Source organism: Ochotona princeps, chromosome 4 (assembly GCF_030435755.1).
Source record: "Ochotona princeps isolate mOchPri1 chromosome 4, mOchPri1.hap1, whole genome shotgun sequence".
NCBI lineage: Eukaryota > Metazoa > Chordata > Mammalia > Lagomorpha > Ochotonidae > Ochotona > Ochotona princeps.
The window spans coordinates 56,301,383-56,318,915 of record NC_080835.1 but is presented as its reverse complement, the minus strand read 5'-3'; the positions used below and the strand labels follow the sequence as shown (position 1 = coordinate 56,318,915).

Genomic DNA, 17,533 nt, shown 5'->3' with positions numbered 1-17,533 from the left:
TCATTACCTGTGGTCACTACAGCTAGTTACTTACTTACTGGAGATACTGTTATAATCTATGAGATTGCACATTTTCTGTATCCTCAAATGTTAGATGTGGTAAAAACTGCTCTCCCATACAGGGTAGTTCTAGGGTATCCATTGTTTCCTTTGTTCCATTTTTATCCCATCATCTTACTCTTAACTTTTTTCTTCAGAAGTCACTTGGTAGGAAGGAAGCTCAACCTTTCTCCTGTGCGGGAGTGTGAGTTACTGCTGGACATGAACACTCTTTTTCATCTTTTTACCTGTCAGCAGTATAAATCACAGTGTCTGCTGAGCACAAAATAGGTGCTCTGTAAACTGTTGAATTATAGCAGTATAAAGAGCCCTACTGCCTCTCATGATGATCAGTTTATAGAATTACTTGATCTCTGTCAGAAGTCTTATGTTTTGAAGCCACCTTATCTCTTGAGTCTGTGTAAAAATAGCTATAGAATGTTATTTTTGTCTGTATCTGCCCTAAATTCCACTGTTGTTGGGCAAACTCTCTATAGTTTTTATGGGAAAATCAGGTTGTTCCATATTATGAGCAGATCTGATTAGTGATATTGGTAGGATTGATTCCTTAACAGGGTTGAAGCTTACTGCAAGATAGTATCCAGCAGGGAAAATCCATCCTCTTTGGGCTGACGGTCCTGGAGTTCTGTATCTTGAAATGAAGGCAATTTGCACTGGTTACATAATGGATCTAGTAGTTTTTAAAAAGAGACAAAAAGGAGAGGGCCCAAGCCAATTTAGACTTCTGCTTACTATATCAAGAAGGAGTAAGGAATTGTAATGATTAATTTTGAAAAACTCCAAACATTTGATCTCTTCCCTACCTTTTGTAATGTATTATCTGTTCAGCATGGAAGTTAAAAATGAATTTGTCCTTAGGGATTTGGTTAATGAGAGTCAGGTAAAGAACTATAAACTGATTTCCCATTCCACAAGTTTGGCTTTTGGGTGGAAGAAGGAAGCCCCAAATGGCCAAATGAATGATGAAGCCTAACAGAAGACAGAACAGCTGACTGGATTCCTAAGACTGGCTGTACAACTGCAGAAACCTTGGAGGCGAATGCAGGTTTCAAAAGAGATGTCAGCAGGTGGGGAGGTTCTTCTGGGAAATTGGCTATCCTGACAGCTTAGGTTGCATGTCAGCTATCCTGAATGAATCTGGCTTTTCTTCTCTGTGTATAGAATGTGAAGACTGTGTCTGAGACTCCTGCAGTACCACCAGTTTCAGAAGATGAAGATGATGATGATGATGCTACTCCACCTCCAGTGATTGCTCCCCGTCCAGAGCACACAAAATCTGTGAGTCGTTGGGAAAAGGACCTAGACAGCTTTGTGATTTGTCTGTGTGAGAAATGGGAGGAAGCAATCGGTACTGAGATCTAGAAGTTTAAGATTCTGATGTAGGGGACCTGGTGAAATTGCTGAATCACCTTTGCTGAAGGTGCTTTTTATGTGATTAAAAACAAGAATGGATATATTTATCATTGGTTTGAAGATAGTCCCAAAATGTCAAGGTAATTGAAGTTTATACTGTTCCAGCACTGTCTAACCCAGCCTATTTGCAGATAGAATTGATGTTGCTTAATTCAGAGCCAACAGAAATGATTCTACTCTCCTGGGAAGCCATGAACTGGCATGCTACAGATCTTTTCTTCTCTGTTAAGTGTGCAGCATTCAATCTCTTAGAGCATCACTGGTGATACTAAGAGACCCAGGAGAATTTATAAATACATCAGTGCTATTAATATTCTGGATATTATGGAGTGCAGCCTGAGGCAGTGATTTCTATTTAACTTCCTTTGGGGTTCTTATGTCTACGAATAGCCACCGTCCCTCTATCCTTACTTTGTACAATCAAGTCTCCCCATGACTTGCTTGATTTAGCATTATTGAGCACTAGCAGATCATGTTCTTATCAGTGTTTCATAGTTTTGGCTTTTTATTTGTGATGAAAGCTTTAAAATGATAAAATTCATCTAGGATTTAAACTCAGCAATAAACCAAAACAGAAAACGTTCTTTTTTAGTGCTCTTGAATTGAGCTTTCAGGGAAATGTTCAGACAGAATGATTATGGATGATGCTGTAAAAGAAATTCAGGGGAATTATATGTTCTCTTAGGGTGAAAATATCTTCTTCGTTTAATTTTGTAGATTAAAATTTACAAAGGCAGAATTTGTCAGACTGTTTTGCATCTGTATGGTTATACTTTTTAAACCTGTGTACTTCAAGTATTTCTCTCTACTAAACCATGAACTCCACAAAAATAGAGCAAATCCAAATATATGTATATTTAACATAGCTCTTAGGAGGTATTAGAGGGTAGTAAATATTGAAAGAATTGATACATTTGAACTTCATAGTATTCCTGTCTTAAAAGTTATTGTTAATTACTAGTTTATGGAACAATCAGCTGAGATTTGGAGAGATAAATCGATCTATTCAGTCTTGTAGTAAACAAAAGAGAAAGGATATGAAAACAGGTCATTGACTTCATGTCCATGTTGCTTTCCAGCATTGCACATTGGCATTTTTATGTGTGCAGACTTGTACTGGAAGCCAGAGTGGGAGACTAGCCAAGAAGGAAAAAGCAGGATTTCTGTCCATAAAAAGTCATTTCAAGAGAAGCAGAGGAAGGGATATGAAGGCATAGGTTCAGATTCCTAGGATAGTTTTTCTGTAGGTAAAGAGTAGAAAAATAAGAAATACATTATGCTAGTCGAGAAAGAAACTGGTCTTCAATCTCAGAGTTTTGACTTATTCTTGTCACATGGAAAGTTCTCTCCTATTTCTACCTATTAAAAACTAATCTATCCTTAAAATTCCAGCTAAAGGATCCCGCATTTGTTCATTAATTCAGTGCTTCTTTCTAAGAGTTCAGTGATGAATAACATCATATTGCCTGTTCTCGAAGAAATTGTAAAGCATTCAAAAGATAATTCTGATACTTTTATGATAAAATCTGATAAATAATTTGAATTATCTCTTGGTGGTGATGAGGAAGAAACATAAGTTACTTCTGAACCTCGGTACTATATTTATTCATTTCTTAGACCATCCCTTAGAGCACATTTTGAGAGACCACTATAGATAGAAAGATAGATAGATAGATAGATAGATAGGAAGAAAGAAGGAATGGAGGAAAATAGTTTAGAATTTCTATCTACTGTTTCATTTTTCATTTCTAAAAGCCCACATTTGTAGTACTGGGTCACTATTCAAGCAGGGAGTCAGAAATTCAATCCAGGTCTCCATGTGGGGGGCAGGAATCCAGTTATCTGTTCCGTCGTTGTTGTTTCCCAGGGTTTGCATTGGCAGAAAGCTGAAGTCAGAACCAGAAGTGGGTATGAACTCACATACTCCATATTACTACATAGGGTTATCTCAATTGAGACACGTGCCTGCCCCTCACACACATTAACCAATTATTCCTGCAACCCCATAAGATAAGTAGACATTGTTGTCATAATTTTTTATATGGAGAAGCTAAAGCATAGAAAAATTAAGCAATCTGGCAGAAGTCATGAAGATGTTAAGATTAAGAGTTAGTATTTAAGCCAGGGCAATCAGGTTCCAGAGTCTGAGTTCTTAATCACTTGGGTTGGTTATTTGACCTAGACCCTCCAGGTTTGAGTCTCAGGTCTTCTCCCAATTCCAGTTTGCTGTTAAGGTAGAATCTGAAGGGCAGTAGTGATAACTGGGTTGTGATAATTGAGCTCCTGCTACCCATCTCACTGTTCTGAATTGCATTTACAGCTCTCAGCATCAGCATGTCTCATCCTGAGCCATTGCCAGTACTATGGGAGTAAATGAGTAAATGAGAACTCTGCCTTTCTGTGTCTCCCTCTCTATGTGTCTCTTCCTCTCAGGTTAAAAATTAATTATCGTTACTCTATCCCACCCTACTGTCTCTTGAAGAACAACAGGAATAGTTCCTTTTCTGCAAGGGCTCAATATTTAAAGGAGTAACTCAATATGTTATGTGATATGTTGGCAGTACAAAGTCCTAAGGGAATAGAGGATATCATTTCCGTTCAGTTTAGGGGAGCCTAGAATGTTACAAATCTAAGGAATTCTCATCTAATGATAGGTTCTCCTTTAAATTATCTTTTGAGACTTGGGTAGGCCTTATTGATTATCTTTTATACTGAAACTCTCACTAGCTCCTGTTATATACCATGAGAGCAAGGAAGCCCATTTTATTTGGAGTATGAGCCTGGGAGAAGAGGAGAAATAAAGTGGGTCTTAATGTAAAATAAAGGATGGGTTTATAGGGATTTGTAATGTGGATATTCTGACCCTACATCTGTGTTAATAAAGTCTGGCTTCACCAAAATTGTAACAACAATACAGGTATACACGCGTTCTGTGATCGAACCACTTCCTACTACCCCAACTCGCGATGTGGCTACATCTCCTATTTCACCTGTTGAGAATAACACCACTCCACCCGATGCTCTGACTCGAAATACTGAAAAGCAGAAGAAGAAGCCTAAAATGTCTGATGAGGAGATCTTGGAGAAATTACGTAAGCACTTTGTAACTTTTGGAACCTTCGCTGGGCTGTGGCTTGGTCAAACACAGAAATGATATTCCCCTGGCTCTAAATATCCCAGTTCTAGTCTTGGGCCTGGACTGGCTGACCTTCCTCAGCACATTAGCTGCACACCTGCAACAGCATTCCTGAAATTTGTAAATCAAATGAGAAAATGCATGTGAGAAGTACCATATCCTAGTAATTGGTATTAGTGGGAAGTACTTTGGACTGAAAGATTAAAAACCAAACTCCTCGTCTTAGTTCTCATACTGATTTGTTATGTGACTTTGGATAAGTATCTTTTTTTCCCTGTGGACTTCAGTTGCCCATCTCTAGAATTCATGAGATGAAACCAGTGAACTCTTAACATATCCGTGTCTTTACACATAAAGTATTCCCTGCTGTAAATGTGTCTTTTACTTTTTCTTGCTGGCTAATTTCTATGTATCCTGTAAAAATCAGCCCAAACTGCCATACCACGTTTTTGAAGCCAAACAGAAGGCTGCAAAGGCTGTTTTTGTTGTTGTTGTTTTTCACTTCTTTTTCTACCGGTTTGGCATTTATCACTGCACTTATTATATTTCCATGGAACTTTGTGCTTGCTTGTCTATCTCCCCATGAAATTGAGCTCTTTGAGAGCAGGGTTGTCTGAACTGTGTCTTAATATGTGTCTTTATTCGTAGCACTCAGCAGATGGCTTAGTACATAATAAACAAGTATATTGAGAGTAAATATTCACTCAATGAATGAATTGAAAAGGAAATGATGGCTTTTATACTATTAGAATGTAACAGACTACTGTAGATAAAAGCAGTCAAAGACATGCAATTTAGGATTGCAACTTATTGAGGAAAACGCAGATTTAGGTAGCATATTTTTGGGTGTATTAAAGATCATTCTTTAATCTTTGCCAGTTTCAGGGGTGGGGAACAGAGGGCTTGATTTGTATATTGATCTGGGTAAAATGACTCTTGTTTTTTGTTTCTTTCAAAGGAAGCATAGTGAGTGTGGGCGATCCTAAGAAGAAATATACTCGATTTGAGAAGATTGGACAAGGGTTAGTAGGGGCATTTTCTTTCTCTGGAGAAACCAATTGTGTGCACTAACGTTTAAGGCTTTGTTTTTGTTTTGCTTCTCGTAAGTCTTCTCTTTCTACCTCTTTTTTTTTTTTTTTTTTTTTTTTACCAGTATGGAGTTGTTATGTTAGGCTGGCTTCAGGTTTGGCAGAATTGTGCTTGGTATGACAGATGTGCCATTAGCTGACTACGTCGCAGCGATAGTACAAGAATCCACTTATTTTCTTAGCGTAAAACCAGCTTGTCAAATTATAGATCTGTTTTTCCAGAGAAACCTTGCTTGCCTTTACCTACACTTATGCAAAATGAAAGACCTAATGTAGAAATGATTCTGCTGGGGTAATGGCACATTTTTCTAGGTCGGTGCCAGAACTCCTGAGTCCTGCTTTCTTGGTCCATCTCTGCTTCATATGTGCTTCCCTGAGAGCATAAAACTGTGCAGAAGTTAACTGGTTGCTACTGTGTGTAAGCCATTGAGACTCACAGTCTCCCTTTAAGGCCTCAAATTGACAGAAAGAAATAAGACAGAGAATTGTAATATACTGTGATGAGTCTTAAATATCTTTGGCTATTGTTTTTAGCAAAATAAGCCAGACATAAAAGATATAATACCTCGTATAATTCTTTTTATGTGATGTTCAAAAGCAACAGTGCTCACATAAAAGGGGCTTCAAAATATTCATAGAAATGTGTACTAGGAAAAATTATGCATGGTTTTAACATTTTTTTGCATGAAGGTTCACAGGATCTTCTAGTTTAATTTTTCTGCAAGCTGTGTGACGTCTCTGTATATGATAGTGAAAGTTGGAGTCAGTCATGATTAATTCTCATGGAGAAAGACCTGAGGGGGCGACGGTCAGGGGTGAATGTTGGTGAACGCAGGGTCCGAGAAGCTGTAAGCCATACACTTAAGTATCGTGCAGATTACTTTAGGCAGCAGGTATTTCTGCATAAAAATGGAAACAGGATTTTTACAGACCTAAACCTACCCAAACATGTAAGATTAAGAAGAAACTAGAAAATGAAGTGTTGCTTTTAAATAGACTGTCAGCAGAGTGAAAAGATTATAGCTAATGAAATCATTGCCATTTTGTTTCAAGTTCTCTTTTTTAAAGATTTCTTTATTTGAAAGTCAGAATTGCAGAGAGTGAGAACAAGAAAGAGAGGGAAAAGAGAATTACTTATTGGTCTTTTGGCTAAAATCAAATGAAAGATGAAAAGATAGAATCTATTCACTGACTTACTTCCTAGAAGCCCTCAATGGCTAAGTCTGGACCAGGCAGCAGCCAACAACCAGGAGCCTCTTGTAGGTCTCCCTAGTGGGTTGCAGGGCCCCAAACATTTGGGCCATCTTGTGTGCTGCTTTTCCCAGGTCATTGACAGGAAGTTGGATTAAAAGTAGAGCAGTTAGCGTATGACTGGCAAGATGCCAGTGTCACAGGCAATGGTTTTACCTGCTCTGCCATGATATGGTCCCCAGTTTTCCTTCTTACGCACCCAAGAACTTCTGAAAATAAGAAAAACTTTCATAATAGAGGGATGCCATATTTGTACAGAACTCTCCAGATTACATCTGTTATTGGCACCTTTTATTTAATTTTCAAAGCAAGTTTGGATGAATCTAATTTTTTCTGGTTCCAGTGTTTTTCTTACTAAAGTATGCTTTTTGAGTCTGGAATGTATAAGGTAGCTTAAGGTAGTTAATACCATGATAGGAAATTCTCTTGTTTGCTACAGAATAAAGTTAATAGCATTTCCTTCAGGGTCAGTGCTTTGGTATAGCACTAAATTTCCACCAGTGGTACTGGCATCCCATATGGGCACCATTTCAAGTCCTAGATGCTTGCTACCCAGCTCCCGGCTAATGTTCTGGGAAAGCAGCAAAAGATGGCCCAAGTCCTTGGGCCCCTGTGTGCCCTGGAGACCCAGAAGAAACTCTTGACTCCTGATTTCTGCCTTCAGACCAGCCCAGCTCCGGCTGTTGTGGCCATTTAGGGAGTGAACTGGTGGGTGGGATTTCTCTCTCTCTCTCTGTTTCCTTCTCTCTGTATAACTCTGCCTTTCAAATAAAAACAAATAAATAAATACATCTTAAAGGGAGAAAAAAAGAATGTAGTAGAAAATTCCTTGAGCAAGTGTGGACATGATAAGTCCTCTTTCTGCTCTTGATTTTCTTCATTTGTAAATTTAAGAAAGTAGAGTTACAGATTGAGGAACCTTTACCTCAAAAACTTAGAAAAAATACTGCAAATGTATAATATCTTGAAGTTGATAACATCTGCAAAGTGTTCTTTCTTTGCTTAGTTGACAAGTTTCTTAGTAATGGAAGAGAAGTGAAATATTTATTAAGTACCAACATTCTGTACTTTAAAAAATAAAAATGCTCCATGAACGTTGCAAGCTGGTAACATTTTAATTTTTACTTTTTAAAAATAAAGATTTATTTATTATTTGAAAGGTTTAGTGACAGAGAGAAACACACACAGACAGGGACAGTGACAGGCCAACAGACATCTTTCACCTATTGGTTTACTTCATAAATGGCTTCAAAAGCCAAGACTGGGCCAGGCTGAAAGCAGGAGCCAGAAGCTCCAGCTGGTCTCCCACGTGGATGGCAGGCATGATCATCTCTTGCTTTCTCAGGCACCAAAAGCAAGGAACTGGTTCATAAGTAAAACAGACAGAAATTGAATCAGCACTAAAGTGTAGAATGCCAATGTTCCAAATGGCAGCTTTACTTGCTGTGCTACAACAGCAGCCCCTGCTTGCCTTGTGTCTTCCTGTTAAAATGTTAAGATGATCATTCTCTGACCTACAGTTTATGTATCTAATCATAATTTCTGTTCAAGGTAGAAATAATTAGATTTTAACCAGTGAAACTGAGTAGCTTTCTAGCACTTTTCATTCAGGGAGTCATAGTCCCAAAATGTTGACTCTCCGGAAGCTTTGGCGTGTTTTTCCTTTTAGAGTTCATCTAGAAAGATAGGAATCAGATGCCAGCTTTTTGGTGGGAGATGACTAAGATTAAGGTAAGGTGATGAGACAATAAAGAAATAGCTAGCAGGGCAAATAATCAAAGCCATGTTTTCTAGCCCATATCTTATGCTCATAGTTTCCAAGCATATAGCTAGGGTCCCCTGAAGAGTGTGATTAGGGAGCAGGTGACTGTGATTATTAGTAGAAAAGATATACTTGGAAATGATCTGAATTCTTCAGAAAATGTAATCCCAGTGTTTATCTCAAATTTATTCTTAAAATAGACCGGAATTGTAAAACTTCTTCAGTTTGTGTCATTTGTAAGTGACATATGGCTTGCACACATGGATGTATATTATAATTTACTTGCCTACAAATAAATGGGTTAATGGTTATGGTTATAAAATGAGGATTTTAATTATTTTGAATTGATGTTATTTTCCTAGCATTATTGCTAGCATTTCTCCTTCACTTCCTGAGCCTAAATAAGTAAAGGCGTCATGCATACTGTGCACATATGCATATCTGGTGGGATTATGCAGACCTTGAGAGTAGGGGAGTAGTAGTTACCTGTGGTATCAGATTTTCTGGAAGCAAATGTATTTGGGAAAAAAACAACATAGGCTTAGCATCATTTTATGTTTAAAAAGTGAAAACTAAAGGCTTTTTTCATAATACGTATGACAGAAAATAAAATTCACTTATTACCTTGACAGGATAAATGATTAGAAAACACAGTGTCTTGGGATCCTGTACTCTCAGGGTGGGAAGGGTAGTTTGAGATTGTTTTAGACTTTTCAATGTGGTTTTTATTAATTTTTTTTGTTACTCATGGTTTTTAAATATGGATGTTAATAAAATAAAAATGTGTAACTGTGCAACCCGGGGGGTCCTGGCTGTAGTTCCGATGTCACCAGACCCTATGAGAAGATTTGGGACTGCTACCATCCTGTGTGGGCATTTCTTTCCTTACTACAAATTAGCACCTAATAAATGAATGAATAAATAAATTACATTAACATAGATTTCCTCATGTGTATGTCAGAGGTAATATACTCCCTCTAGCACAAAACATAAGAAAAAAATGTTTTATAAGGCTCTATGTTAAAAATATCTTTAAAAAAATCACAGGTTTGATCTTACCTCTGTTTACAGATGAGGAAGAGTTTACAGGAAATTAGTTTGCGAAGGATGGTAAAGCAAAGGGGAGAAGCAAGCAGACACAGAAACCTAGCGTGTATTGAACACCTATTAAGTTATAGACACTTGGCCAAGTGCTTCACATAAAGTAATGAGTTCCAAATATTTTATGTAGTTCTGTGTTCAAGAAAGTAAAGCCCAGAGAAACTAAATAATTTGTAAGATCATATAGTTACTAGGTACTGTATAGAAATTTTAGATCAGAACTCAGGTCTGCTTTCCTTCTAGTGCCTGTGTTTTCTTTACTACCACATACTGCTTCTCAACTATGAGGATGGAAGAGCTTCAGCTGGGAGGATTACTTTTTCGTGCTATTGTTATTAACATTTACATGGCCAGATTGTATGTAGAGCTGTATTTAACAACTATCACTTCATGACATCTGTGTTTTTCCCCTTTCTCTTTCCCACACCTATTCAGTGCTTCAGGCACCGTATACACTGCAATGGATGTAGCCACGGGACAGGAGGTGAGTATCTACCGATTGTTGCTACTTTAGTTCTGTTTGTCTTTATCTGAGGCCAAGTTTTAGCTCTTCTTAACTCAATTGGGGCACTTATAGTTTCTTACTATGCTAGACTACAATCAAATGCTAGACAGATTTTGGAATGTCACTGCAGTAGTAGTGTGGAGAAGAGATTGGAGGAGGTTGAGAGTACACCATGTAAATCAAGAATTTACTGCGTGATCACAGATGAGAGAGGATGGTTTGGACTTAGGTAATAGCATAGTGCTGGTGGACAGAAGTAGATAAATTTTAGAGATACTTAACAGGAAGATTTTTAAATATATTTATTTTAATTACTGTATTTGAAATACAAGAGACAAAGACCAAGAAAGATATAACATTCATTGGTTCACTCTTCAAATGCTTACAACAACCAGGCCTGGATCAGGCCGAAGCCAGGATTAAACAACTCTATACAGGTATCTCATGTGGGTGCAAGGACTCAAATACTCCTGCTATCACCTACTGCATTCCAGAATGTACACCAGCAGGAAGTTAGAATTAGGAGTGGTACTAGGGCTTGAACTCAGGCCCTGCAATGTGGAAATCAGCCATCCCAAGTGCCAGTTTAAATGTGTGTCAAACTCTTCCCCCTAAGGTAGATTCAATATGATTTGATGATAGATTTAATGTGAGGATGAGTTTGTAAAACTTTTATTCAAGGAAAAAGGAAAAAAGATGGGAGTAAGCATAAAGAAGTTGGATACTACCTGAGAGACTGTCTTATAAAATTATCTGGTAGACAACTGATTTTACAAATTTGAAGACAAATCTGATATAGGAGACACTTAATTAAGTCTATGTTTCTTGGCTCCGAGTCTAGTAGTCTTGCCACTGTTGTGTGCCTTGGGCTCCATTAGACTTTGGAATTCTTGATTAACTAGAGTTACCACTTTCTTATTCATTTCGTTAGTCCAGGAGTATAATGCCTTGTTAATAAAGCCTGCTGATCCAAGTTGACATTGTGGTACAGTAGGTTAAGCTGCCACTTGTAAGTCATGAATCCCATGTTGGAGCATCAGTTCAACTTCTGGCTGCTTCAGCTCTATTCCAGCTCAGCTTGCTGCTAATTTGGATGGGAAGGAAGCTGGTGGTAATCCAAGTGCTTGGGCTTTTGCCACCCATGTAGGAAAAAAAAACTTGGATGGAGATCTGGACTCCTGACTTTGGTCTGGCACAACCCCAGCCATTGAAGTCATTTCATCTGGGGGGTGAACTATTGGACAAAAGATAAATTTATGGTCTCTTGCTTTGCCACTCTGCCTTTCAAATAAGTAGAATAAGTATTGGGAATAACATCGTGGTACACATGTAAGGCCTCAGCCTGCAGTGCTGTTGATGCCAGCTGTTCTACTTCCAACACATCTCCCTGCTAAGGGCCAGGGAAAAACAGTGGAAGATGGCCCAAGTGCTTTAACTCCTACCACCCCTAAGGGAGACTCAGAAGAAGCTCTTGGCTCCTGGCTTCTGCCTAGGAATGAACCATCAGGCCTTATTTTCTCTGTCTCTTTCCTTCTCAGGCTGTAATTATGACTTTCAAATAAATAAGCATTTGATAACTTTTTTTTCAATCTTCAAAAAAATTTCCAGGCCAATATTGTGGCACAGCACGTTAGGCTGCTGCCAGTGATGCTGGCATTACATATGAGCTTTGGTTTTAATCCCAGTTGTCCTAGTTCAGTCCAATTTCCTACTGATGTACCTGGGAAATGAGCAGAAAGTAGCCTGAGTTCTTGGGCCCCTCCCAACTATGTGTGAGACATGGATGGAGTTCCAGGTTCCTGGCTTCCATATGTCTTAGACCCAGATGTTGCGACCAATGTGGAGTAACCAATTGGATAGAAGACATCTCTCTCTGTTCCTCTCTAACTCTGCCTCTTAAATAAGTGAATAATATATATACTTTTTTAAATTCATGGAAAAAATAAGCCACTGACCCAAGATATTGTCTGTAGCAGAAGATGCCATGAAGGGAATGTACGTGCTTTGATGTCCTTGCAAGGGAGGGCTATGGATGTCAGCTACCTGGGACAAGCTCTTAATTCAAGGAGTACCGAGACTCAGATCAAGAGAGTCTGAGGATTCATCTGAAGACCGCTTATAAGTTTTTGGTAGTTAAAATCCCCAGGTTAACTCTAGCCCTGGGGAAATTAGAGTTCAAAGAATAGCATGTATTTCACTGGGCTCTTAGGAGCCTTTACAAGCATTAAAGCCAAATACTGGGACTCCTTCTAGGACAGGTGGACTATTATATCATCGTTGTGGTTAGCAATTTATTCATTGTTCTTTGAGGTGAGAATTTGAAGACACCGATACTTACCTTTAGCTCTTAGTGTAATAAGCCATTGGACTTCCCTGAACCTGGATTTTATTTACTTATAAGATGTGCACAACAATATGTTCCTTACAAAGATGTGTAAGAATTCAGCAAATCAATGTATATGGCATCATAGACTTTTAGGACTACATATTTATTTAACTCATATACATATTTATTTATTGCATTTGCTGAGCATTAGCTTGGTGCTGCTCCTGTGCTGAGAACACAGTTCAGTCTTGAGTAGGTGCTATGATGTTAAAATCAGACTGAAATGTAATAATAGATCATGACTCCCATTGTGTTTACATGGAAGTTTTACAGTGCTTAGAGGAATCTTCCATAAAGTAAAAATAATGGTGAAGAACGAGAAGAGGAAAGATGGTATTAGTGTACCTGTTTGAGAGATGATACAAGATGTTAAAAGATGTTGCAGAGACGAGAAAGAGATTATGCTAACCATAGAAAGAAACCCTGTGAGGTAGCTAGCAGTGTTTCCTTTTTCCAGGAGAGGAATTTGAGGCTTAAGCAAATGCAAGTAGGTTTTTGTAGAGTTGTGCTCTTGGTGAACAGCAAGGAAGTGGGATAGAGTGCTTTGCCTCTAGGTTCTGTGTGTTCCGTGCTGAAAGGACACAGCAGGGCTGAGATTAGGTACCAGGCATCCTTGGTCATGGTTCTGGCCTTAGAGGCCTTGTGTCCTTGATGGGAAGCAAGCGGGTGATGCACAATTCTTGGAAGGCAAGAAGGCTGCTTGTATGAGATGGTGACCACAGGAAAGAGAAACTCAGCTTCATTGTGTGCCTGCCTTGTGGTTTTCAAACTATGAATGGAACTGAGTGCATTAGGGGCTAATGCATTGTGGTGAGGAAGGCCTCATTTCCTGCCCTAGGGAGTGTAAATCATTAGCGGAGCTGGTAGGATACTCTGACTTAGTGAATGCGTGCTTATTGGGTGTTTTCTAGCTGGAAGAGCAGAGCTACTGTCTGTCACATATAGGAAGATTAGCATGTTAGTGCTGGGAAGACTTCCAGTTATGGATTCAACAATCATTTTTTAAGCTTGTTTTTACAAGGAATGTATATAAAAGAACAGGTTGGAAAAGCCTTTGAGGTTCATACGGACATGTGGGCTTTGGTTACAACCTTAGGCAATATTTTTATTAGTCTAAGCCTCAGTTTCATTGCCTGAAAATATCATGGGGCCCAAATACGGGGCCAGCACGGTAGCCTAGTGGCTAAAGTCCCCACCTTGCATGCACCAGGATCCCATATGGGCACCAGTTTGGCAGCCCTGCTTCTCATCCAGCTCCCTGCTTGTGGCCTGGAAAAACAGTAAAGAATGGCCCAGAGCCTTGGGACCCTGCACCTGACTGGAAGACCTGAAAGAGGCTCTGGTTTCCTGGCTTTGGATCAGTGCAGCTCTGGCTGTTGTGGCTGCTTGAGGAGTGAATCATCGGATAGGAGATCTTCTCTGTCTCTCTTCCTCTCTGTATATCTGACTTTCCAATAAGAATAAAATAAATCTTGAAAAGAAAAAAACAAGAAGATATCATGATTTTTACTGTGCAGGGTTTTTGTTAGGTTTCACTGAGGTAATTAGTATAGGCAATAACCTAGCAGAGCCTGGCATGCAGAAGGCATTCTGTATACAATAGTGATGTGAAGGTGGTTGATTTTTGCTGCTGTTCCTATACCACTACCATTGTCATTTTTAAAACACATGTTTGTTTATTTTTTTGTTTGATAGGCAGAGAAAGGGGGAGATATAAAGAGAAAAATATTCTATCCACTGACTCACTTCCCTCCTACTGCCTTGTAATAATCAGAGCTGGGCCAGCCCTAAGCAAGAAACAAGAGCTTCATCCAGGTCTCCCATGTAGGTGAAGGGGCCCAAGACTTTGGCCAGCTCCCTCTGCTTTTCCCAGGAAAAATGACAGGGAGATGCAGTGGAAGTGAAGCAACTGGAAATCAACCCAGTGCCCATGTGGGTATGGGCATTGCAGGGGTGGCTGAACCTGGTAGCCTCGACCATAATGCACATCCACATTGTCATTCTTATTAATCTTATCAGATGTGATTTTTGCTACTTTTGTTGTTGCCTTTATTATGTGTGTTTTTACTTTATAGATGAGTAACACATTAGCCACTCTGTCACTTAGTACTGAAAACTGTTTTAAATGGAGGATGGTGGGGGAATCAGGGTAGAGAGTATCTTTATGTACCTAAAAAAAGGGTAAGGTGCAGAGAATTTGTGATTGGTCAAAGTCGGTCATTGACAGTCAAGCCTAGATCTTAGGTCCTTAGAGTTCAAGTCTGATTGTTTTTCAGTTTTAACGGTGCTGTGTTCTGGCCTGAAGTTCTATGTGAAAGACGTTTAGCCTGGGTTGTATTAGCAGCTATGGGGAAAAAACCCTCCCAGTATTCTATAGCCTCCCTGTTAACCTCTGCTTGCCTCTCTTTTTCCCTTTTGCTGCCGTGAGTGCTGCCCGATTCTCCAGCTGGCCCTAGGAGCTTCAAAACCTTCTTCTGGTCCAGTCCTTATCTGCGTTATATGGACTTAGACCTACAATGCTTGTTCTCTTTAGACATTTTACACACTAGTGCAGGCTAATCCTCAGCTGTTAAAGAAAGTTAAGGATAGACCAGAAGCTGAACAGGAAACTCCCTAAAGCAGTTTTCTTCCATGTGTGATAGGGAGTGGAAGTAATTATACTATTTAGAAGAGTTATTTCTTGGCACTGGTTCCGTGATATATCATGTGAAGCTTCCATCTGTAGCACCAGCATCCCATGTGGCCACTGGTTTGAGTCCTGGCTGCTCCACCTCCAATCCTGCTCCTGGCTAATGATCTGGGAAAGCAACAAAGTTGGTCCAAATGCATGGGTTCTTATACCCATGTGGGAGACCTTGAAGAAGCTCTGGATTCCTGGCTTTTTTCCTTTTTAAGATTTACTTATTTTCTATTGGAAAGGCAGATTTACAGAAGGGGAAGACAGAGAAAGATCTTTGATCCACTGGTTCACTCCTCAGATAGCCACAGCAAGTGGAGCTGAGGTTGATCCAAAGCCAGGAACCAGAAGCTATTTTCTGATCTCTCACACGGGTACAGGGTCCCAAAGCTTTGGCCATCTTCTGCTGATTATCCAGTTCATAAGCAGGAAGCTGAATGGGAACTGGAGCTGCTGGGACAGGAACTGGCACCCACTTGGGATGCCGGTACTTGCAGGCAGAGAACTAGCCAGTTGAGCCATCATGCTGGCCCCAGGGCTCCTGGCTTGGCACCACCCCAGCTCCAGCTATTGCAGTCATTTGGGGAATGAACCAATTAATAGATCTCTCTCTTTCTCTCTCTCTCTCTCTTTCTCTCTCTCTCTCTCTCTCTCTCTCTCTCTCTCTCTCTCTCCCTCTCTCTCTCTCACATTCTCCTTTTCTATAACTCTCAAATAAAAATAAATCTTTTTTTTAAAATCATTTAATAGTGAACTGTTTCTTCGGAAGACTGCCAGTAATTGACTTGAGGAAATAATAGAGCCAGGAGATTTTCCAATAGAGACTTGAACCATTCATTTCTGTACTTTTCTCTTAAAAGATGTATTTGTTTTTTTGAAAGTCATTACAGACAGGAGCAGAAAAATCCAGTGTCTATCCGTTGGTCCACACTCAGAAGCCTTAACAGCCAGAGTTGGGCCAGGCTAGAACCAGGAGAATCTTCTTAATCTTCCACCTGGGTAGCAGGTGCTAAATACTTGGACTATCTTCCACTTCTTTTCTCAGGCTGTTAGCAGGGAGCTGTGTTGGAAGCGGAGCATCTGGGACATGAAGCGCAATGTGCATATGGTATGCCAGCAGAGCAGGCTCCCATTTTACTTGCTATGCCACATGACATCAGCCCCTCCTTCTACTTTTTGATGCTTCTGGAAAGATATTTTAGTTCTAATAGATATTCATGTTCTTGTATACTACATTAAAAAAAGGGGGGTGGGAGTATTCTAGGGAGTGAACACGTAGCAAACGATTTAAGGTATGTTTGTATGGTGACACAGCAGCTTGTTGCCAACTTCAGTTGTTTGAAACCAAAATACTTACCAACCCATTGACTCTTTTCTTCTTTTTCTCTAACATTTGCTAATCACAAACTGTAAGTTCCTGTGCTTAACACCAAGAATTCTGGGCTTTCACCAAAACTCTCAAACTTGGAGATACACATGTGTACATGCATGTGCACACATACAACATACAAGAAAGCATGTTGTAAATTCTGTAAGAATGGTATTAGTATCCTCATAGAGCCTTTAAGAAGGGGCAAAGCATATTTGGTTTGAGAATGATATTAGCTTTAGCCTGATGTAAAACCTAAGTAGCTTGTGAATGTGTAGAAATGATGTAGGATTTTCCAGATGGAAAGACCCTGAACAAAGATAGGAAAACATGAGGCTATGAGAGAATCCCAGTAGAAAGTGCTTACTTTCAGTGGTGGATTTGTAATAAGATGTAATTTATGGTTTTTTTTTTTTTTGAGGAGGAACAAGTGTTACCACATATGTACCATAGGAAAAGTTTAAATGTATAAACGCAGAATAAGTTAAGTGAAATAAAATAACATTTGAGCATTCTAATCTTAACTCTGTTGCCTAGTACCCATGTACCAAGTCAAATACCCTCTCTGAATCCCATTTTTTTAACCTGTTGAAGGTAATATTTAACACACAAGCTATCATGAAGGTTAACAAAATAACAAATCTGAGGACATTTCAGGTGCTGCCTGTTGCGCAGAATTGGATACAGTGCCTTGCAAACTAAAGTATACCTTGTATTTGTGTTATGTGAAAATGTATGTGTATAGGTAAAGTCTTTTCAAATCTCACATACAACATGGGATAGTA

At 39.3% G+C, this 17,533-nt stretch overlaps 1 protein-coding gene across 5 annotated transcripts in view; it reads left to right on the top strand.

Moving 5' to 3' along the window:
* The window catches only part of PAK1 (p21 (RAC1) activated kinase 1), a 146,945-nt gene that overhangs the window by 116,927 nt on the left and 12,485 nt on the right, over positions 1-17,533 (top strand). For all 5 annotated transcript variants that reach the window (XM_058663638.1, XM_058663636.1, XM_004589861.3 and 2 more), the window contains 4 exons: positions 1,222-1,338; positions 4,391-4,565; positions 5,568-5,631; positions 10,247-10,295. In XM_058663638.1, coding sequence (XP_058519621.1) covers positions 1,222-1,338; positions 4,391-4,565; positions 5,568-5,631; positions 10,247-10,295 — 405 coding nt within the window. The remainder of the gene's footprint in view (positions 1-1,221; positions 1,339-4,390; positions 4,566-5,567; positions 5,632-10,246; positions 10,296-17,533) is intronic.